The 19,743-nt window shown below is 50.4% G+C and overlaps 1 protein-coding gene across 1 annotated transcript in view; it reads left to right on the plus strand.

Annotated features, from left to right (window-relative positions):
- The window catches only part of KSR2 (kinase suppressor of ras 2), a 384,468-nt gene extending 365,029 nt beyond the window's left edge, over positions 1-19,439 (plus strand). Inside the window, exons 17-19 of the mRNA XM_075534388.1 lie at positions 2,683-2,814; positions 18,028-18,157; positions 19,302-19,439. Coding sequence (XP_075390503.1) covers positions 2,683-2,814; positions 18,028-18,157; positions 19,302-19,439 — 400 coding nt within the window. The remainder of the gene's footprint in view (positions 1-2,682; positions 2,815-18,027; positions 18,158-19,301) is intronic.
- The last annotated feature ends 304 nt before the right edge of the window (positions 19,440-19,743 follow it).

Here is a 19,743-nt window from a genome sequence, read left to right on the forward strand (position 1 = left end):
TCCTCCCAGAGCAAGCATCCTCCAGGTCAGGCAGAACAAGCCTGCTTGTGACTTTGCTTCACAAGTCCTAGCACGTTGTTCCAACCACACCTAGTGGCCATGCAGGTCACTAAATTCACAGATCGAAGTAGAGGTGACTTAGACGGCCCCTCTCGGGGGAAGAGATAATGAAGAGTCTGGGTCATCCTTAATCTGCCACAGTCCCAGGGCCTTGGTGGGGACCATGCCTGGGGTGGGTACTCTTGGGGTGCCCTGGGAGACCCAGAGCCTTTTCCCTTTGGTAGGGGTGCCTCAATATTTCCCTGAAGTGCAGCACCTCTTGGGATCGTCTGCAGGGATTCGGATCAAGGTCACCCTCTTTGTAAGCGGGCAGCTGCAAACTATAAATGCTCCCGAGAGCAGATAGGAGCCCCCCAACACAGCAGCCAGAGACCATGGACACCCCCTGAACGTGAGACACCAATAGGACCAACCCATTGGCAGCACTAGGGACTGGGTGAGTCCCAGGCAGGTGGGCACTGCAGGAAACAGGGCCAGTCATTTCTCAGGAGGTGGGGCTGGAAGCTCTGTCAGTCAGTCCTCAGGTAGTCAGTTGATCAGACAGTCCACCAGCCAGCAGATCCTCAGAAAATGTCTCTTGCATGAATGGTGACAGAACTGAGCTTTCATGGAGCACACCTGAGCCTCAGCTTCCTCACCTGCAACATGGGGGTGGGCTGTTTGGGAAGATGAGTCAGCAGAGATAGAAAGGGCTGCGTCTCGGCCTTTGTGGGGATCAGTGCAGAGCTTCAGTTGATGAATGGGAATCGACTTGGTGGCTGTGCGTGTGTGTGTGTGTCGTGTGCAAAGAGCTTGTGTGGATGAGGGGCTGGCCAGCCTGGCATCCAGTAGTCGCTCAGCGGACCTCACTTGCTTCCCACTTCACCCCTCTCTTAGATCCCTGGGTGCACTGCAGGAGTCTCTCTCCAGCCTGGGGGTGGGGCGAGGGGTCACCCAGCAGAAGAGCATGTTCTGAGCATCCTGCAGACCCCAGGTTTCCATGGGAGCACGCCCAGGCCCGGCCAGTGTACAGCTGTTCCGCCATCCTCCAGCAAAGGTGTCATTTAAGATGCCAGCGCCATCGTGCCAACCGACCGCAGGCTGTTATTAATCATAATAATAACCATAATGAAGATGATTGGGGCTTGTCACCGGTGGGCCCATCGCCATGGGAACGGGACACCCCAGGGTGTCTGTGCCAGGCCTGGCTCCCTGGCTCCCTCTCAGACCTTGCCTGCACATACCCCAGGCTGAAGAGGGCTCTGTGACCATGCTTCTCTGCCCACCCTTGCAACTCCAGCCCTCCTCTGACCCCCGAGGTGGGCATTTGGAAAGAGATGCACATAGGCCTATGGGCAGCAGCTGTCCCCACACCCCAGATGGCGTGGTGATGCCAGGAGGGAAGTCAGCCGGCCCAGGCCAAGGTCCCTCTTGCTTGGAGGACATTCTTCCTCTGAGGACTCAGCCCCACATCTGACAGTGACACCCAGGAATGATGACCCAGCCCTGTAAGTTCCCTCCTAGTTCTCACGAAGCAGTACCAAGTACAAGGGAATGTGCCCATTTTGCAGATGGGCAAGCAGAAACCCAGGCCTGTCAACCCGTGAGCAGCAGGCTGGTCCTTCAGCTTGTGCAGTCTCTGATCCTGGACGTGAGGACTCATCTCTCTCCTGATAACGCAAGGCTCCCAGGATAGCTTGGGGTCCTAATGGCCAGCAGAGAAGGCGTGTAGACATGGGAGTATTTCACCCACAGGCTGTGCACTGCTCCTGCTGACCGGCTCAAGCCTGGACCCACATCCTTACTTTATATGCAGTGGAGCAGCTGTCCCCACCAGGGTCAGTTCTGCTCCTCAGGGACACTGCGCTTTCCCTTCAAAGCACACGGACTAAGAAGTAGGGAGAGGGATGCGTCCACAGTATTTACCCAAAGATGATGTCTGTGGGGGTGTGGTTTATAATGTGATGGCTTTATTCACAGTAGATGCCCAAAGATGTCCATGGCAGGAGGCTTATAATGGTGAGAGGGGACCTCTTGGTGCCCACCAAAAGGGGTTGGCTGTGTACGTTCTCCTAGATGTCTGAGATGGTGTGCGGCCGCAACACCAACATTCTTTAGGAGTTTAGAACCCCCAAACAGTACCCTGTGTCCTAGCTCTCCCTTCAACCCCCATGGCCCTCTCCTTGTTCACTGGCCCCGTCCTTCCGCTCTGCGTTTACGGAGCACCCTCACGGCCTTGGACACATGCTTTACCCGTTTGGTGCTCACTTACCATGGTCTGTGGTTTTCCTGTGTATTGGATTGGTTTCCTGCCACTGTCCCTGAAAGCCCCGCTCTGGCGCCAGGTGTTTTGGTCTTGCCCTCTGCCAACTCCCCGGTCCCCTGGGCGCTCCCGTAGAATGAGGATCCCCCTCCCTCACCCCCCCTACCCTCCCCCCAGGGACCTGGGGACCACGTAGACTCCCAAGCCTCTCCCCAGACCAGCTGCCTCTGACCCTGTCTCAGATGCCCCCACTGCCCCTGGGAAGCCAGGCAGGGCCCAACGGGAGAAGCCACTCAGCCAGAGGCCTGGGGGTCGGTCTGTGGCGGGCCTGCCCCCGCTCCCCCCTCCCCCCCTGCTCACTCTGTGCTTCGCTTCTCTAGGCGGGAGGACAAACTGCGCATCCAGAACGGTTGGCTGTGCCACCTGGCGCCTGAGATCATCCGCCAGCTGTCCCCCGACACCGAAGAGGACAAGCTCCCCTTCTCCAAGCACTCCGATGTCTTTGCGCTCGGGTAGGTGGCCCCCACCTCAACCTGGGCTGGAGGGGCGGGCGCCCAGCCTGCCCGTCTGCCTGCCTGCCTTCTGAGCTTTCGGCAGGGGCCTGGGTGGATTTCGGGGTGAGACTGCCTGCGGGGTGTGAGTGGAGTGCAGTGGGGAGAGAGAGTTCCCCGCGAGAGAGACCTCCGTGCCCAGTTTGGACCTGGTTTTGTGACCATGACAAGTCACCTGACCCATTCGTTGGTTCACATGTGCACCCCTTCGGTGGGTGTTTATGGGATGCCTGCTGCAGGCTGTGACCGTGCCAGAAGGGGTAGGGGGGCAGGGTGGAGGGAGCTGACATGGATTGATATTAGTGGTCAGCTGCTGCATGACAGCTCCCGCCCGCCCCCCAAGCACCTTGGCGTGAGACAACATAAATGACCTCCCATGTGCTGGTCCCTCCCGTGAAGTGATTGTCCACATGCCAGCCGGGACAGCCGCCATCCCAAGGCTCGGCAAGCTGGCGACTGCTTCCAGGGTGGCTTCCTCAGATGGCTCCTGGCTGGAGGCCTCAGCTCCTCTCTGCCAATTCCCGCCACTGGCTGCTTGGGGGACCTCACCACGCAATGGCCAGCATCCCCCCAGAATCAGTGGGCGAAGAGAGCGAGCCGCATCGCCTTCTAAGGCCTCGTCTCGGGCACGACCTTCCATCGCTTCTGGCGGATCTACTGGGTGGAGGGGTGGGGTGGGAGTGGGGGAGTCAATAATCACAGCCCCCGCTAAGCAAGGGAACTGAGCTTCACCTTTTTGCAGGCAGGCGTCTGGCAAGTGAATCTGTGGGCATGCACTGACAAATACCTCAGGTCCCTCCTCTATCTTCTCTTGTAGGGGGCAGACAAGCAAAGAGTTAGGCTTAGGGGAGTATGATGGAGATGGTGCTGGGGACAAATATGGGACTGTGAGCAAACCCTACCTGAGAGGCCCGGGAGGGCTTCGAGGAGGAGGGGGGAAGGCAGCAAGTGCCGAGCTAAAGCTGAGTGTGAACATAGAGCAGGCGCAGGAACCTGCACAAAGGCCCATGGGTGAAAGCGAGGACTTGCCTGCAGTGGAGGAGACAGCCTGGCCACGGGGAGCCGATGGTGGAGAGTCTGAAAGAAAGCAAGTCGCGTCCTCTGGAGAAAGAAGCAGGGGCAATCCTGAGGGACATTGAAACTGGCTGAAGGCACTTTAAGGACATCAGGGAGCCGCCGATGTTTCATCAGTAGGGGGGTGATCGTAGAGGCCAATCCAGGGGAGATGCTGGCTGCCTCCACCACATCAGCACCCACGGGTGCAGGTGGCTGGAGGATGTGCAGGAGGGGTTCTGAAGGGTGGACTGGATGTGCATGGTGGATGGGTGGAGGGTGGGGTGATCACCATGACTCAGAAGGTATGGGGCAGGATAGGACTATGCCCAAAAGACAGAGCAGGCATTCGGGGCAGTGAGTCTGAGCTGCCTTGGCGATCACCAATGGAACCAACCGGAGGGCCGTTGAGTTCACACATGGAGAATTTAGGACAGAGACTATCTTATGTTGGGTTCTCCAGAGAAGCAAAACCAGTAAAGCGTACGTGTGTGTGTGTGTGTGTGTGTGTGTGTGTGTGTGTATGCACAGAGGTGTATCTTAAGGAAATGGTTCACACAGTTGCAGTGACTGACAACTTCCCAGCCCCTGGCTCCGATGTCAGGCTGGAGGCTCCTGACTCAATTAGCTGCAGGGGTGGATGAACCCAAGATCAGCAGGCTGGGTGGCGGGTTCTATACACAGAGGCAAGCAGGCTGGGTGGCGGGTTCTGTACACCGAGGCAAGCAGGCTGGGTGGCGGGTTCCGTACACAGAGGCGAGCAGGCTGGGTGGCGGGTTCCGTACACAGAGGCAAGCAGGCTGGGTGGCGGGTTCCGTACACAGAGGCGAGTGCATCTAAGGTTAGCAGGTAAAATGACAGACTGCCAGTGACTCCCAGGACAAGCAACTGTGGCCGGCCACTGACTGAACTCCAAATAACCAGAGAGATCAGATGATAAGCCAGAGGCAGGATGCAGAACCCGTAAAGAGCAAGCACGCTTTGCCAGAGCACCCCCCATATATCCAAAGCAGGCTATGGAGGCTCCCTTTTACCCGACAAGCTGCTCCTAGCAAATCTGATCACGGAGGTGATTCCATGATACTTGATGTCATCACAGAGGAGCACTGCACTTGAAAGACTAAACCAGCCAAGGTGACACATAACCTTGACTCTCCCAGAGACTTGTCGTCAAATAGATGGTAACTGCCCCCATGAGAGCAGACAAGACGTCCCTGGAAGGATGTGTGTAGTTGAGAGAAGACGGCCCGGGAGACAGCCCTTAGATGCAGGCAGAGGGATCTGAGAAGGTGCGGGAAGGTGGCTTTCGAGAGTCCATGGGCCCTATGAGGCAGTGGTGACACGGTTGATGGGATTCTCATTTTCCACATGGGAGCCCTGGGTTCAATTCTTAGCTGACACACCTCATGCACAGCCACCTCCCATTGAGCTTCTATGATGCTCAAGCAGGTTCTGCAGAACTTTCAGGTGAGGCTGGACTAGGAAGAAATACCTGGCGATCTATTTCTGAAGATCACGTGGCAAAAGTCCCGATGGATCACAACGGTCTGAGCCACCACCGTCAGGGGATGGTGCAGGGCCGGGCAGCCTTGTGTCCCATCATGCACAGGGCCACCATGATCTGAGACAACCTGGCAGCAGCTAAAAATAACAGCCATGCCCCCCCCCCAACCTTCCTTTGGTCACCCGGTGGCTATGAGGACAGGGGAGGGGGGAGATGGGAAAGCTGCAAGCCTGCAGATGTGTGCAACAGATTTCACACAGTGGAACCCCCCCCCCGCCCGCCCCCGTGTCCTCTCTATACATCCCTGAAGTCACACTGTTGTCACACAGATCAGGAGACTGGATGCTGCTGCTTGGGCTCTTCCGAAGCCATCACTTGCCCTGATGAGTTTCCACAGGATTCTTTATCCATTTAGATGTTGTTATCTGCTACCAAATTGCAATCATCAAGTTGGTGTATTTTAGTGTGGGTTTAGATAAAGGGGGAAAAAATGTCATTCACAACATGTACCCAAGTAAGTAATTGGTTTTCCACCAGCATTTTCATCTTTAGCAATTTTTTTTTAAGTGAGTGTCTCTTGAAAGTTCGATTTGAAAGGATGTTTTAATGAGGCCTTGTTCCTGGCACTTCGGAATCCCAGGGTCTTGGCACTCCCTTTCCGGCCAATTAGACACATCTTGTTGCTCGGGAGCCTCCGCTCCCTGCCCAGCTGGGAGCGTAGCTGCACTCCTGGCTCGCCAAGGTGCGCTGAGCACTGTGAGAAGCTGCATCTGCTTGTGCCCTTGACTTTTCACAGGCACCCTTCAAAGTTGGGGCTGGTGGGGTTCCCAAAACCTCCCTACTGGCTTGCCAGTGGTAGGTAGTGTCAGAACTAGGATTCGAACCTGCGAACCAGACCTAAAAATGGATGACTCGCTGTCATCGAGTCGATTCGGACACCTAATAGAGTCTATAAGACAGACTAGAACTGCCCCTGCGAGTTTCTGAGACTATAACTCTTTATGGGAGTAGAAAGTCTTGTCTTTCTCCCACAGAGCGACTGGTGGTTTTGAACTGCTGACCTTGCAGTTAGCAGCCCCATGTATAACCACTATGCCAACAAGGCTCCCAGACTTACTGCTTCCTAAGGTTTCTGTATTAGCTTTCCAGCTTGGGTCCCCTATGGGTAGGTCTTAAAAGAGCGGCCTGCTCCAGGTAGACTTTTTTGACTAGTTCAGTTTTGTCTTAGGATGATTTCAGGGACTATTTCAGGTTAAAGGCTTAAAAAGTATCTCTGGGTAATCATTTCGGGGGTTCATCTTCCCTCCCTGGCTCCAGAAAGTCTGGAGTCCATGAGAATACGAAATCCTATCCTGCATTCCCCCCTTTTTGATTCTTCTGTGGAGTCGTTGATCATAGTGTCTGGTACCGGTCGCCAGGCAGCATCCCCTTCTTCTGGTCTCATGGCAGTGGAGGCAGTTGGTCCTGGCGACAGTCAGTCACATAGCCCATATCCTTGCTCCTGGCTCTTTTTCTTCATGGCTCCAGGTGTATAGAGACTGATTGCCCTACCTGGGATGGTGCTTGCAAGCCTTCAAGGCCGCAGGTACTCTGCATTGAACTGGCAGGTAGAACACACACCAAACATGCTATTAGGCGATGGGATGTCCTACGAAACCATGACCCTAAACTTCCAAATCAAGAAGCCAAAACCGTAAGTGTGTGAGCAGCCTCTATAATGGCCTCAACACCTATTCCTTCCCCTCCACACTCAGACCCTGAGCCCATTTGCATCCGGTTCTGTGCGGAGTGAGGCGCGACCCCTGTCTTATTTTCCTAGAAATGCACACCTCGTTTTTCCCCAACCACCTTAATGGAGGAGGCTTCTCTTTCCCCAACTCCATCGGGTTTTCCGTGACTCATTTTTCCGAAGTAGATTGCCAGGCCTTTCTTCCGAGGCACCTCTGAGTAGCCTTGAACCTCCATTTCTCAGGGAGCGGCTTCGTGCGGTAACCATGCGCACCAACGCAGCCCTTTCAGTCAGTGTTGTTTCCTCTAAGCTCCCCCAGCATGGGACAAGGATGTGTTGCAGTAACCAGTCACACTTGCCACTTAAGGACCATGTAAAAAATACGAAGGAAACTGCCTGCGGGGGCTTCCAATAGTACCCATGTTTACTGCTGTTAAATGCGACCCTGGGCCCAACAGAACAAAAACACCGCTTCATCCTCCACCCTCCGCACAAGCCTTGCTGTGCTTGAGCCCATTGTTGCAGCCACGGTTTGGCCATCCACCTGCTTTTCCCCGACCCGCTGCTTTCCCAGGTGGGGTATCCTTCTGCAGGGGCTGTCCTGCCATCCTTGATGCTCAGGAGCGTTTCAACGGTGCTTTTTCCAAGACAGGTGTGTTCATCTTTGGGCAGCCCCAGGATCTATTCAATATTCTTCAACAACACCATACTTCTTTTTTGTTTGTTTTTTTGCTTGAAGCGTTAGTCTGTCATCATGTAACCATTTTTTAAGGATAAATCATTTTATTGGGGGCTCATCAACTCTTATCGCAATCCATACATCCATCCATTGTGTCCAGCACATTTGTACATCTGTTGCCATCATCATTCTCAAAACATTTGCTTTCTACTTGAGCCCTTGGTGTCAGCTCCTCATTTTTCCTCTCCCTCATGAACCCTTGATCATTTATAATTATTATTTTTTCATGTCTTGCCCTGACCGATGTCTCCCTTTATCCACTTATCTGTTGACCATCCCCCTGCAAGTGGGTTATAGTCGGTTCCCCCTTTCTCCCCCCATCTTCCTCTTACCCTCCTGGTAGTGGCTACTCTCAATATTGGTCCCAAGGAGTTTATCTGTCCTGGATTCCCTGTGTTTCCAGCTCTTATCTGTACCCATGTACATGCTCTGGTCTAGCCAGATTTGTAAGGTAGGATTGGGGTCATGATAGTGGGGAGGGAACATTAAGGAACCAGAGGAAAGGTGTATGTTTCATGGGTGCTATACTGTACCCTGACTGGCCTGTCTCCTCCCCATGATCCTTTGTAAGGGATGTCCAACTGCCTACAGATTGGCTTTGGGTCTCCACTCTGTACTCCCCCCGCCCATTCACATTGACGTGATTTTTCATTCTGGGTCTTTGATGCCTGATACCCGATCCCATCGACACCTCATGATCTCACAGGCTGAGTCAACACCATCATTCCAAGCCCTCAGCTCTTCCATGTTCCTCATTCACTGTCCAGCTTTTACACACATGTGAAGCCGTTGAAAATACCCTGGCTTGGACCAGGCACACGTTATTCCTCAAACAGACATCTTTGCTTTTTAACACGGTTAAACGGTATTTTGTTAGCAGATGTGGCCGATAGCAGGCATCCTTTGATTTCCCAACTGCCACTTTTGTGGAGGTTGATTGTGAATCCACGTGAAACGAAATCCTCGACAGCTTCCATTTTCTCTCCATGAATCATGATGTTGCTCATGGGTCCAGTCTTCGGGGTTTGGGTTTTTTCCCTTATATTGGGATGTGATCCATCTTGTCCTTAATCTTCATCAGCCAGTTCCTCGTATCCATTCTCTCAATAGGCAGTATTTTTTGTTATTCTAACTATAGTCATCTTGTGACTTTTCTTGAGAGCTTCTGGTCCATAGAATCTAATTCCCCAGGACCTAAGCACCACCACCCGGAGCCTCACAGGTATGAGGTTAGCAGGTGGGTGGAGATAAGCGAAATCCTGGGGCTAGCTGCAGTCACACAAGGAGGGCTGCTGTGGATGTCGGTTTCTGCGGAGCCCCTCCTGAATCCTGGTGGCCATGTGTGTGCCAAGGAGAGCTACTCCGTGGGATTTTTAAGGCTGGATCTTTGGAGGAGCAAACTGTCTTTCAAGTCGGTTCAAACCACCAACCTTTTGGCTAGGCAATAAGTGCTTAACCATTTGTAACTCTAAGAAGCCCCAGTGGTGTCGTGGGTTACGTGTTGGGCTGCTACCCACAAGGTCATCCGTTCGAACCCACCAGCTGCTCCGTGGGAGAAAAGTGAGGCCGTCTGTCTCCATCAGGATTTCTGACCTCAGAAGCCTGAGGCGACAATTCTACTCTGCCCCACAGGGCCAACCTGAGTGGGAATCAACTGGATGGCAGTGAGTTTGAACTTTGTTTTAAGGAAAGCGTGTTCCAGAAGGTTGATGGTTCTTCAGAGAAGATATATGCAATTTATGTTAAATTGGAAGAAAGGTCATTTTTCTAGAATCATTCCCGATAGCTTCCTGAGAGACCGGTGTTGTTCTAGAGACCAGAGGCACATCTGCACAGCACAGTTCGGTAGCCCACAGGCAGGTAGCGTGTGTCCCAGTACCCCCTCTATGGTTCCCACCTCACACCCTCACTGGTGCCCAGCCAGCCGAGCACATCCATCCCGTAGTGCCAGTCACTGGGGCCGTCCATCATCACAGCGTCATGATTTATAGAACAGACAGTGGCATCTTAAATCCTTCTAGAATGATCCCTGCATGGAGATGTGCCGCCGTTGAGCCTCCCAGATAAACGCGCTCCCCACTGTAATTTATTTTCCCATGATTTTCATTTGGCAGAGAAGTGACGTGACCTGCCCAAGGGCATCCCAGTAATATAAAATAGAGCGGGTGCTGGCCCACGACAGTCTATCTTTTTTCCCTTTCTACTGATCCTCAGAATAGGTTGTACTTAGAAAACACTAGCAAGTAGGAAGCACAAATGTATAGATTTTTAACATTTTATGGTGTTTTAGGTGAACGTTCACACAGCAAGTTAATCTCCCTCTCAGCAGTTCATACGTAAATTGTCCTGTGGTATTGCTTTATTGGGGGTCAGGAATCTCCTCCTCATTTCTACCCTGCTTCCCCGTTCCATCCCCTAGGTTTCTCTGCCTTCTTATCTTTGTGTTTGGCCTAAGACTGCTCACTTGGCCTCATAGGGCAGGTTGTTCTAAGGACCACCTCCCTCATGTGGGCTTTCGCTTATTTCATAAGCTAATCTGCTGTTTGGTTGAAAGGTGACTGTTAGTCAGGGTAGACTAGAGAAACAAATTTCAATGAGACTCATATGTATACAAGAAAGAGGTGTATATACAAGAGCAGTTGAATGTTAAGGAAACATCCCAGCCCAGTCCAGATCAAGTCCACAAGTCCAACGTTAGCCCATATGTCTGATACCAATCTATAGAGTCCTCTTCAGACTCATGAAACACATGCAATGACGCCGAATGCAGAAAGATCACAGGCCAGTGGGTTGGAAGTCTTTTGGAGCCAGTAGTGTTGTAAGCATCTCAGTGCTGGCAGGGTCTCCACGTGGCTTCTCCAGCACCCAGGGCTGCATCAGGGTAGGTCCATGTGACCTCTCTTCAGGGATGTCTCCCAGAGTCAGTCTGGCCAGTAGAGTGTCTCACAGGAGTGAACAGAGAGAGACAGTGTCTTCTGCTTCCAAGGAAGAAATCCCAGCGTTTTCCTAGAATCCTCAGAAAAAGGCCATGCCCACACAGAGGCCTCATTGGCTATGACCCCCCCCCCCCAACCATAACATTTTTCCGTCGCTACATCCTCATGGTCATTTTGGTACTGTTATGAATTGGGCGACCCCTGTGAAAGGGTCATTTGACCCCTCCCAAAGGGGTCATGACCCACAGGTTGAGAACCACTGCTCTAGTCTCTAGCAGCCCTTTAAGTCATCTTTTTCTCCCTCCTTCCCCTTCTCCCCTCCCCCATTAACCCTTGATAATTTAGAAATTATTATTATTTTGTCCTATCTTACAGCATCCGACGTCTCCCCACACTCACTTCTCCGCTGTCCGTCCCCCAGGGAGGAGGTTATATATAGACCTTGTAATCTGTTCCCCCTTTCTCCCTCACCTTCCCTGTACCCTCCCAGTATTGCCACTCTCACCACTGGTCCTGAAGGGATCATCCGTCCTGGATTCCCTGTGTTTCCAGTTCCTATCTGTACCAGTGTACATGCTCTGGTCTAGCCGGATTTGAAGGTAGAATTAGGATCATGAGAGTGTGGGGGAGGAAGCCTTCAAGAACTAGAGGAAAATTTTATATTTCATCATTGCTACACTGCACCCTGACTGGTTCATCTCTTCCCCGCATGCTATTTTAATGAATTTTTGTTTAGTTAAACATTTTCTCTCATTCCACGCAGGGTCTTCTGTTGTACCTCTGGTCAGTAGTGGTAGCTGGGCACCATCTAGCGCTTCTGGTCTCAGGCTAGAGAAGACTGTGGTTCAGGGTGGTATTGTTTTCTTGATTTCCTTTCTGCACGCTCCTTGTTAGTGCAGGAGAGTCCGGGTGATTTTTGTATGTTGATCTTCAAGATAGCCTGCCACTTTGCTGACTCTATTACTTCCAGTAATGTGTTTGTGGAATCCCTGGGGTTTTCAATGTATAGGAGCATGTCATCTGGAAATACGGATAGTTTTACTTCTTTGCCAAAGTTGGATGCCCTTGATTTCCCTCCTTAGCTTTACTGCTCTGGGCTTCTAGAACAAGACTGAGTAAGCATGGTGACGGTGGACATTAGGGTCCTCTTCTCAAAGAGAAGGCTTTCAGCTTCTCTCCATTGAGAATAATGTTGGTTGTTGGTTTCATAGAAATACATAAGGGAATATCTATCCATATATAAGGGAGATCTATATCCAAATCCCCTTTTTAAGAGATGTCCCTTCTGTTCCTATTTTGCTGAAAGTTTTGTCAGAAAAGGGTATGGCTGTTGACAGTGCCCTCAAGTCAGTGTCGACCCGCAGTGACCATCTGTCCAACAGAACAAAGCACTGCCCCGTCCTCACAGTTGTTCATTGTTGCCATCACTGGGTCAGTCTGTCTTGTTGAGGGCCTTCCTCTTTTTCGATGCCCCTCCACTCCTCCAAGCATGATTTCGTGTCTTTCCAAAGAGCCTGGTCTCTTCTGACTTTGGGTGACCCTGCTGCCCTTTGAAATACCAGTGACATAACATCCAGCATCACAGCCACACACACGCCCACCACAGGATGACAAACTGATAGCCGTGGTAGAAAGAGCAGTTGGGTTTATTTTTAATCAGATATCTTTTTTTGCATGGAGATGATCATGTGGTTCTTTACCTGTATGTATGTGGTGAATCATGTTGATTGATTTTCTGGTGAAAAAATACCCTCGCATCCCCTGTCTGAATCTCGCTGAATTGCGATGTATTATTTTTATGATCCGCTGTTTAATTCTGTTGGCTAGAATTTTGTTGAGAATTTTGTGTCTATGTTCAGAAAGGCTATGTGTCTAATTAGCGGGGTTTTCGTATCGTTGCCTGGGTCTGGAATCAGGGTTGTACTGGCTTCATAGAACAAACAAGACAGGATTCTTTCCTTTCTCTGTTCTGGAATCGTCTGAGTAGACACAGTGTCAATATTCTCCGAGCGTTCCGTTACAGTTTCCAGGGAAGCCCTATAGGCTAGGGAATTTTCGGCTAGGAGTTTGTGAACGACCTGCCTAGGTTTTCTCTCCATTTGTTTCGTTTGGGTAGGCAGTGCGTGTCTAAGACTCTGTCCCTTGTAGCTTTTCAAGTATGTTCTCCGTCATCACAAGTGAGATGGCAGTCTCCTAATCTTGTAGTGGAACCGTCTCTGATTTTAATTCTGTGAGAGTCTTTTCAGGTCTTGCTTTAGAAGAAGCGCTCTGCTCCTGTTAAGATTTATAGCATCCCAAACTCACAGGGACCCCTATTCTACAGGGCCACCAGGAGACAGAAGGACTCCAGGGGCTGAGGGGAGTGTGGTGTCTGATAAGGTCTAGTCTGAGGAAGAATGTGTACTGCGTCGCTGTTAGGTGGTGTGTTCTGTATATGCGTGTGAGGCCCAGCGGACTGTGGCTTTGAACTCTTCCGCATCTTTGCCGAGTTTCTTTCTAGCCATTCTGGCCATCATCAAAAGTGGTGTGTGGCCGTCTCCTACGTGTTGTAGAAGAGTCTATCTCTCTTTTCAATTCTGTTAGCGTTTGTTTCATGTCTTTTGGAGTTCTCTTGTTGGCTGCAGAAATTCTTCTTAGAGTTTTGTCTTCTTTTTTCAATTATGTCTTCTTGGTTTGATCATTCTTTAAGGCCCCTTTTTTCCCCTCCCCATACCTCTCCTTTCGATTATGATTTGGGGGAGAGTTTATAGAACAAATTGTTTTTCCATTCAACAATCCATGCACATGTTGCTTTGTGGTACTGATTCAGTCCCCACATGTAACAGCCCTCCTCCTGCGAGTTGACCCTTATCCTTTGCCCTTCTTGACGATTCCTTCCTGCCCTCTGAGCTTTATCCCGGGGCAAACACTGTTCGCTGTCTGATAGCGTCCTATTGGTTCTTCTGAAGGATGTGTACTTCCCTGATGTTATTGTTCACTTTGGGCTCAAAGTGGAGTTGGGGGGATGTCAGTTCTAGACTGTATCAGAAAAGGAAGCCTGGCCTTTTTAATGATCTTGAATTTTGTTCTACATTTTTCTCCAGAACCCCTTATTGAGAGCGGTTAGCCGTGGAGCTGGGCGCCATCTAGTTGGTCTGGTGTCAGGGTCCCGAGGCTAGGGTGGTCCTTTAGACTAATCATTCCCTTGTGTTTTTCATTGTCTTTGCTCTTCTCTAGATAGGGAGCGAGGAAGCTCTTGTCTCTTAGCGTGACTTTTGACTTAAAGTCTATTTTATCACATTATTGTTGCCTTTCCTGCACTCTTTTCAGTAACTGTTTGCGTCATCTATTTTTTTCCATCCTTTAATTTTTAACATTTTAATGCCTTTTTACCTGTGGTGTATCTCTTAGGACAACACATTAATGGCTCATGTATTTTTGTTTATGGGCCATATATTTTTGTCTATAAATTTTCTCTTCATAGCCATTATTATTGATTTTGTATTTGCTGAGACATTTATTAATCTTTGTGGTTATTTTAAACTGTGCCCGTATCTTCCTAAGATTAATCATCTGTTATAGCTTGATATTGTCTTGACTTCCTCTCCACCTGGAAGTTCCCATTTCATCCCCTTTTTTGTTTGGAAGTTGTCACTGTTGCCAGATTGAGATATATGCATCTCTGTTTTCAGCTTGGCGGTTTTATTTTACTTTTGAGAATTCTATACTTGGGTTGAGAGCGGTGTAATGCTATCTGTGTCTCAGGTTACTGTCTAATATCATTGGTCCTCTGTTCAAAAAAGACTCCCTTTAGTATTTCTTGTAAAAATCAGTTGGTCTGGTGTTTACAAATTCCCTTTATTTCTGTTGATCTGTGAGTGTCTTAATTTTGCCTTTGTATTAGAAAGCGTTTGCTGGATATGTGATTCTTGGCAACTCCTTTCTGTTGGTTTTTATACATCATTCTGCTGTCTCTTTACCTGCATTGCTTCTGCCAGTAAAATCAAAATGTAGTGGTGCCCCTGTAGAGAGACACGTTGTTTTTCAAGAGCTGTACCCGTACTTCTTCCTTTGACTTTGGTTTGGGAGATTGCGATTAGGATGGACCTTGCTGGCTTCCTTTTTGATATTATATGCTGCCTAAGGTTTGTTTGGCTTCTTGGATGAAAACCTCTCTTCTTTCATATTAGCGAAGTTTACTGTCCATAAATCTTTAAAAGCTCTCTGTGGTTTTTCCTCCTCCTTTTCTAGAATCGGAATTATTCTCCCTCTTGTTAGCGTCCCATCTAAGTCTCGGGGCTCCCTTTATTTCTTTCATCATATTTCTGCTCAGACAGATATGTCCTCTAATTCGTCCGCACATGGATTTGTCCTCTAATTTGCCGATGATTCTTTCTCTCGGGGATTCGGTTTCTGTAAAGGCAATTGGGTTCTCGCTATGTGATATTTTATAGTTGTTGTTTGTGCGTCGTTTCTAATTTCCTATGTGTTTAGTCGTTTTGTTCGTGTGTTGTTTTCCTGCATTTGTTTGGGGGTTGTGTCTGTGTTTTCCTTGATCTCTTTGAACTCATCACACAGTGCTATCTCCTTTCTTCCGCAGGTAAGTGCCCTGTCCCTGTACTGCACTCAACTCTTTGAGCCACCATATCCTGTTTTTTTCTTACATTATTCCCTGCCCTCTCTGAAGTACGAGGGTGCTAATTAAGTAATTAGTTGATTGATTGATTGTTTTTTGTTTTGCTTTGAGATATCCGGAGTTTTGCTGCTTGTTTCCCTTGCCAATGTATTTCATCCCCCTAGTATTTTATCTTACTGTGTGGCAGTCCTGATCTCTGGGTGACTGTCGTGGTGCCGTTCCTTCTCATGAATGGGCGTGGTGGGTCTTCTTTGGTTTGGCACCTACGTCTTCACTTACCAGAATAAGTGGCGTTGTGGGAGCAGGCTCTTTCCCTGATCTTGGGTGACAAGTTTGGGGTGTCAGGTCCCCTCTGTATTGTGGAACTGTGGAGTCCTCCCAGGTTGGCGCTAGCAGGTAACACATTCTCCAGAGAGAAGAATGTCCCCATTTCTGCTGAGAGAGAGTGCTGCCCAGTTGGGTGGGGCCAGCTCACTCTGTGTGCACAAATTGGTGTCTCAGTAGACGGTGGGGTTGCAAGAAGTTTCAGTGCAAGTACAAACAGCCTGTAGGAACTGATTTGGTGAGGGATGGGGCGTGGCAGTCCCACTCATTGTTGGGCAGAGGTGCGGATGACACCTGTCAGGCACGACTGGAATCACTGTGAGGCCATGTGTCCGTCCAGCCAGTCACCATGGATTGGGTATGGGAAGGGACCTGGCTGGCTGCTGGGTTGAGTCCTGTATCTGTGTCCACAGTTGCCAGGTGGGCCTTGCACCTCTGGGATGGATCATTGGACATGGCTAGCATAGCATTGTATGGGTACATGAGAACCTCTTCTACCTCTGGGAGGGAGTGGTGGACGTGGCTGGCTTGGGTGTACAAGTTCAAGCCTCTTTCACTTTAAGTAGGGGGCTATGGGTTCTGGCTTTCGGGTCAGTGTGGGCCTCTTGACATTCAAAGAGGACTCTGTGGGCCAAGCTGAGCTGAGCTGGCATACCTTGGCTGTATCCACCTGGGCCTCAGGTGGGGTGACTGTTTGCACCAGGCTCTTTCTGGAGTGTGGGCTTCTTTGTGGGTTGACTGTCCTGGCTGGCTGTATAAATGGCCAGGGGCCTCCACGGACATGCTGTCCCTGCATGAGACCCTTAGCCCCTGTACGTCTCACATGCACCCAAGGGACTCCGGGGCACACCCACCTCTCAGTGCCTCCCCTTTAACCCACTGCCTCGGAGTGGATCCAACTCTCGGCCACCCCAGGTTGGAAGAACTGCCCCACAGAGTTTCCAAGACTGTCATCCGTTACAGAAGCACGTTGGCTTAGCTTTCTCCCGCAGAGCTACTGACGATGACTTGATGCCACTGCCTTTTTAGGGAGCCACGAGTGCTTTAGCACGGCACCACCAACACTTGCTCCCGCTGTGACATGCAAGCTCCCAGGCTACAGTCTCTCCTTCTCTACAGCTCCGATGGCCCGAAGGCCCCGACTGTTTGGATTGCTCCAGTGGCCCTTCCCCACAACCCCCGGGTTCTAAAGCTCCCGCCCTGGCCCCCACCCTGCCAGTCGTGTCTTTTCTTTCTGAGGTTTCGTGCACAGAATCTCCCCCCACCAGCGGTCTCTTTGCAGTGGCTTTTCCAGGTTCCTCACTCTGGGTTGTTGCTTCATGTGCTCCCCCCCCCCAAAAAAATGACCCTGCTGCTCCCCATGCGCAGGCCGGGTGTGAACCATCGCAAATCTGTGTCTCCCTGCGAGTCTCCTTCTGTCTCTTGGACGTTGAGGGATCTGAGGTCCGTTTGATGTCGTTTCTTGAGTCCTTGTTAGCTGGGTTGTTTCAGGGCGTGTATGGAAGGCGCCGTAGTTGCTGGGAGCCCTTCACCACATACTTCCAATCAAAGGCTGGTTCCATTTTCCATGCTGTCAAAAACAAAAACGCTACCACTGAGATAACACAAGACGGCTGCAATCCTATCCCACAGAGAGTAGCCAGTTAACACTGTGCTGCGTTTCCCTTCATTCCATTACACACATGTACAATGGTTTTGAGAAGAGTAACATTATAACCTTACGTATTGTCTGTGTCCTGCTTTTGCCCCACTAGTATGCATTGATTATATTTTTGTGTGAACAAAATTTCTTTGAAATGCTTTAACAGTACTATAGTATACCATTTATTTTCTTTTTAATCAACTTTATTGAAATATCACTTGCTCACAATATAATTCTTTGATGGGTTTACCATAAGGCATCCACTCAACCCCTATCATTGAGCAATGGCATCATTCCCGCTGTGTTCAGTATTACATGGGGTGTTGTATAGCGCGTGCTTGCAGATGCATTTCCCCCCTGTCCTTGATTCTTTACTTCATTCACTTCCTAGAATTAAAGCCAAAGAGTCCGAGACTCTCGCTACCGTCTAGCTTCCGTCTCACTCAGACACCAAGGAGCGCGGGCCCACAAGTGTTGCTTCTAAGACGTGGAGAAGGCTTGGCGCGTGAAACAGGGTGGCGTGGTTATGCAAGAGGCTGAGTGTGCGTGTGCTTGAGAGTGTGCTGGGGATGGGGTACAGGGCCTCCAGACACACACTACCCGGACACCTCTCTAACGATGTCTGTCAACAGCACGATCTGGTATGAACTCCACGCCAGGGAGTGGCCTTTCAAGACCCAGCCAGCAGAGGCAGTAATCTGGCAAATGGGCACCGGCATGAAACCCAACCTCAGCCAGATTGGCATGGGCAAAGAAATCTCGGTGAGTCATGAGATAAAGCCAGCTCTGGTGGGGGTGGGGGTGAGAGGGAAGGGGGTGGGGGGTAGCTGATACAAGTGGGGGGCCTTTTTCGGCCTGGTAAGCCTATAAATGTTTTTCCAGAGGGTGACAAAAAGAAGCATGCATGGCTAGCTACCTTGTCAGAGAATGGTTTGGAGCTTAGAAAGCAAACCAAAGCCAAACTTGCCGTCATCGAGTCGATATTAACTTGCAGTGACCCTGTAGGACAGGGCAGAACTGCGCTGGGGGCTTCCAAGACTGTAACTCTTCTCAGGAGTAGACAGCTTCATCTCACTCCGGTGGAGTGGCTGGTGGTTTTGAACTGCTGACCTGGTAGTTAGCAGCCCAGCCTGTAACCCACCACAGTAGCCATCACAACCCCTTTAGAAAGCAAGTCCTCTGCCGTATACCTGCAATTCAGACAGCTACCACCAGGGCTCAGTAACTCTCGGCTAGGTTTCCCCTAGAAATGGATCCAAGTAATTCCCTGGTTTTGCTATTTTTTTAAAAAGGTATTCACTATGATATCACAAATACAATCATAGTTTGGTTTAAATGAACACAGAAGTTTTTCAAACCCTTACCCAGCACAGAGCAAGATACACACAGATAAGCCCCTGTGCCTCTTTCTGAAACAGAACAAGCAGGATAGTCTCGATGAGAAGACATGTTTCAGGAAAGGAGTGCTTACCTGTACCCATAGCTCCCATCACCTGAGTGTCCTTTCTCGGGTGAGATGACTGATGATGCCCTCGAATTCCACGTTTAATACCAGGGTATGCAGCGAAACTTCAATATTCCTTTGAGAAAGGTATCCCAAATCTCCTTGAGGAGTATTATCAACCTTATTGTATCCCAGGCTTTCAAGCATAGGTTCTTCTTAGCTTGTTATTTGAACTCAGAAAATCAATGTCTCGAAGGAAGGAGAGGTGGCTGGATGGGTGGACACACAGACGGGTGAAAGATGAAGGGGTGGGTCGAGGCTGGATGAGTGAATGAATGATGGAGCATACCGAAGGAAGAGCAGATGGGTACATACATGGGAAGATCCTGTGAGGTACCCAGAAATAATCAATTCCCAAAGTCTCCATTTATGTTCACGTCACCGCGTGCTGGTGCCTTGCAGGACATTCTTCTCTTCTGCTGGGCTTTTGAGCAAGAAGAGAGACCTACCTTCACCAAGCTCATGGACATGCTGGAGAAACTGCCAAAGCGGAACCGCCGCCTGTCCCACCCCGGACATTTCTGGAAGTCAGCAGAGTAGGTTTATCTCCTGGCCTCTCTGTCCTCACTGACCTGGCTTCTGGCCTCTGTCACTACCCACGTTGCCGCTAGCCCTGCTACCTTTCCCACCAGGCTTCTGCTCACTGTCTGTCTCTTGCGGGTGATGGTGGACTTCCCAGAGAGGCTGAGCCTCCTGTGGGAGGGGCCTTCTGGAACCCACCAAGCCCCACGAGTCAGGTGTATCCAGAGCACCCCTCAGCGGGGCCTGGCTTGGGGCATATCTCAGCACAGCACCTCCCGGCTCCCAGCAACCACTGCTGCATGAAGCTTCTGGTTGTGCCTCC

This window comes from Tenrec ecaudatus, chromosome 16, assembly GCF_050624435.1.
Source record: "Tenrec ecaudatus isolate mTenEca1 chromosome 16, mTenEca1.hap1, whole genome shotgun sequence".
NCBI classification, from domain to species: domain Eukaryota; kingdom Metazoa; phylum Chordata; class Mammalia; order Afrosoricida; family Tenrecidae; genus Tenrec; species Tenrec ecaudatus.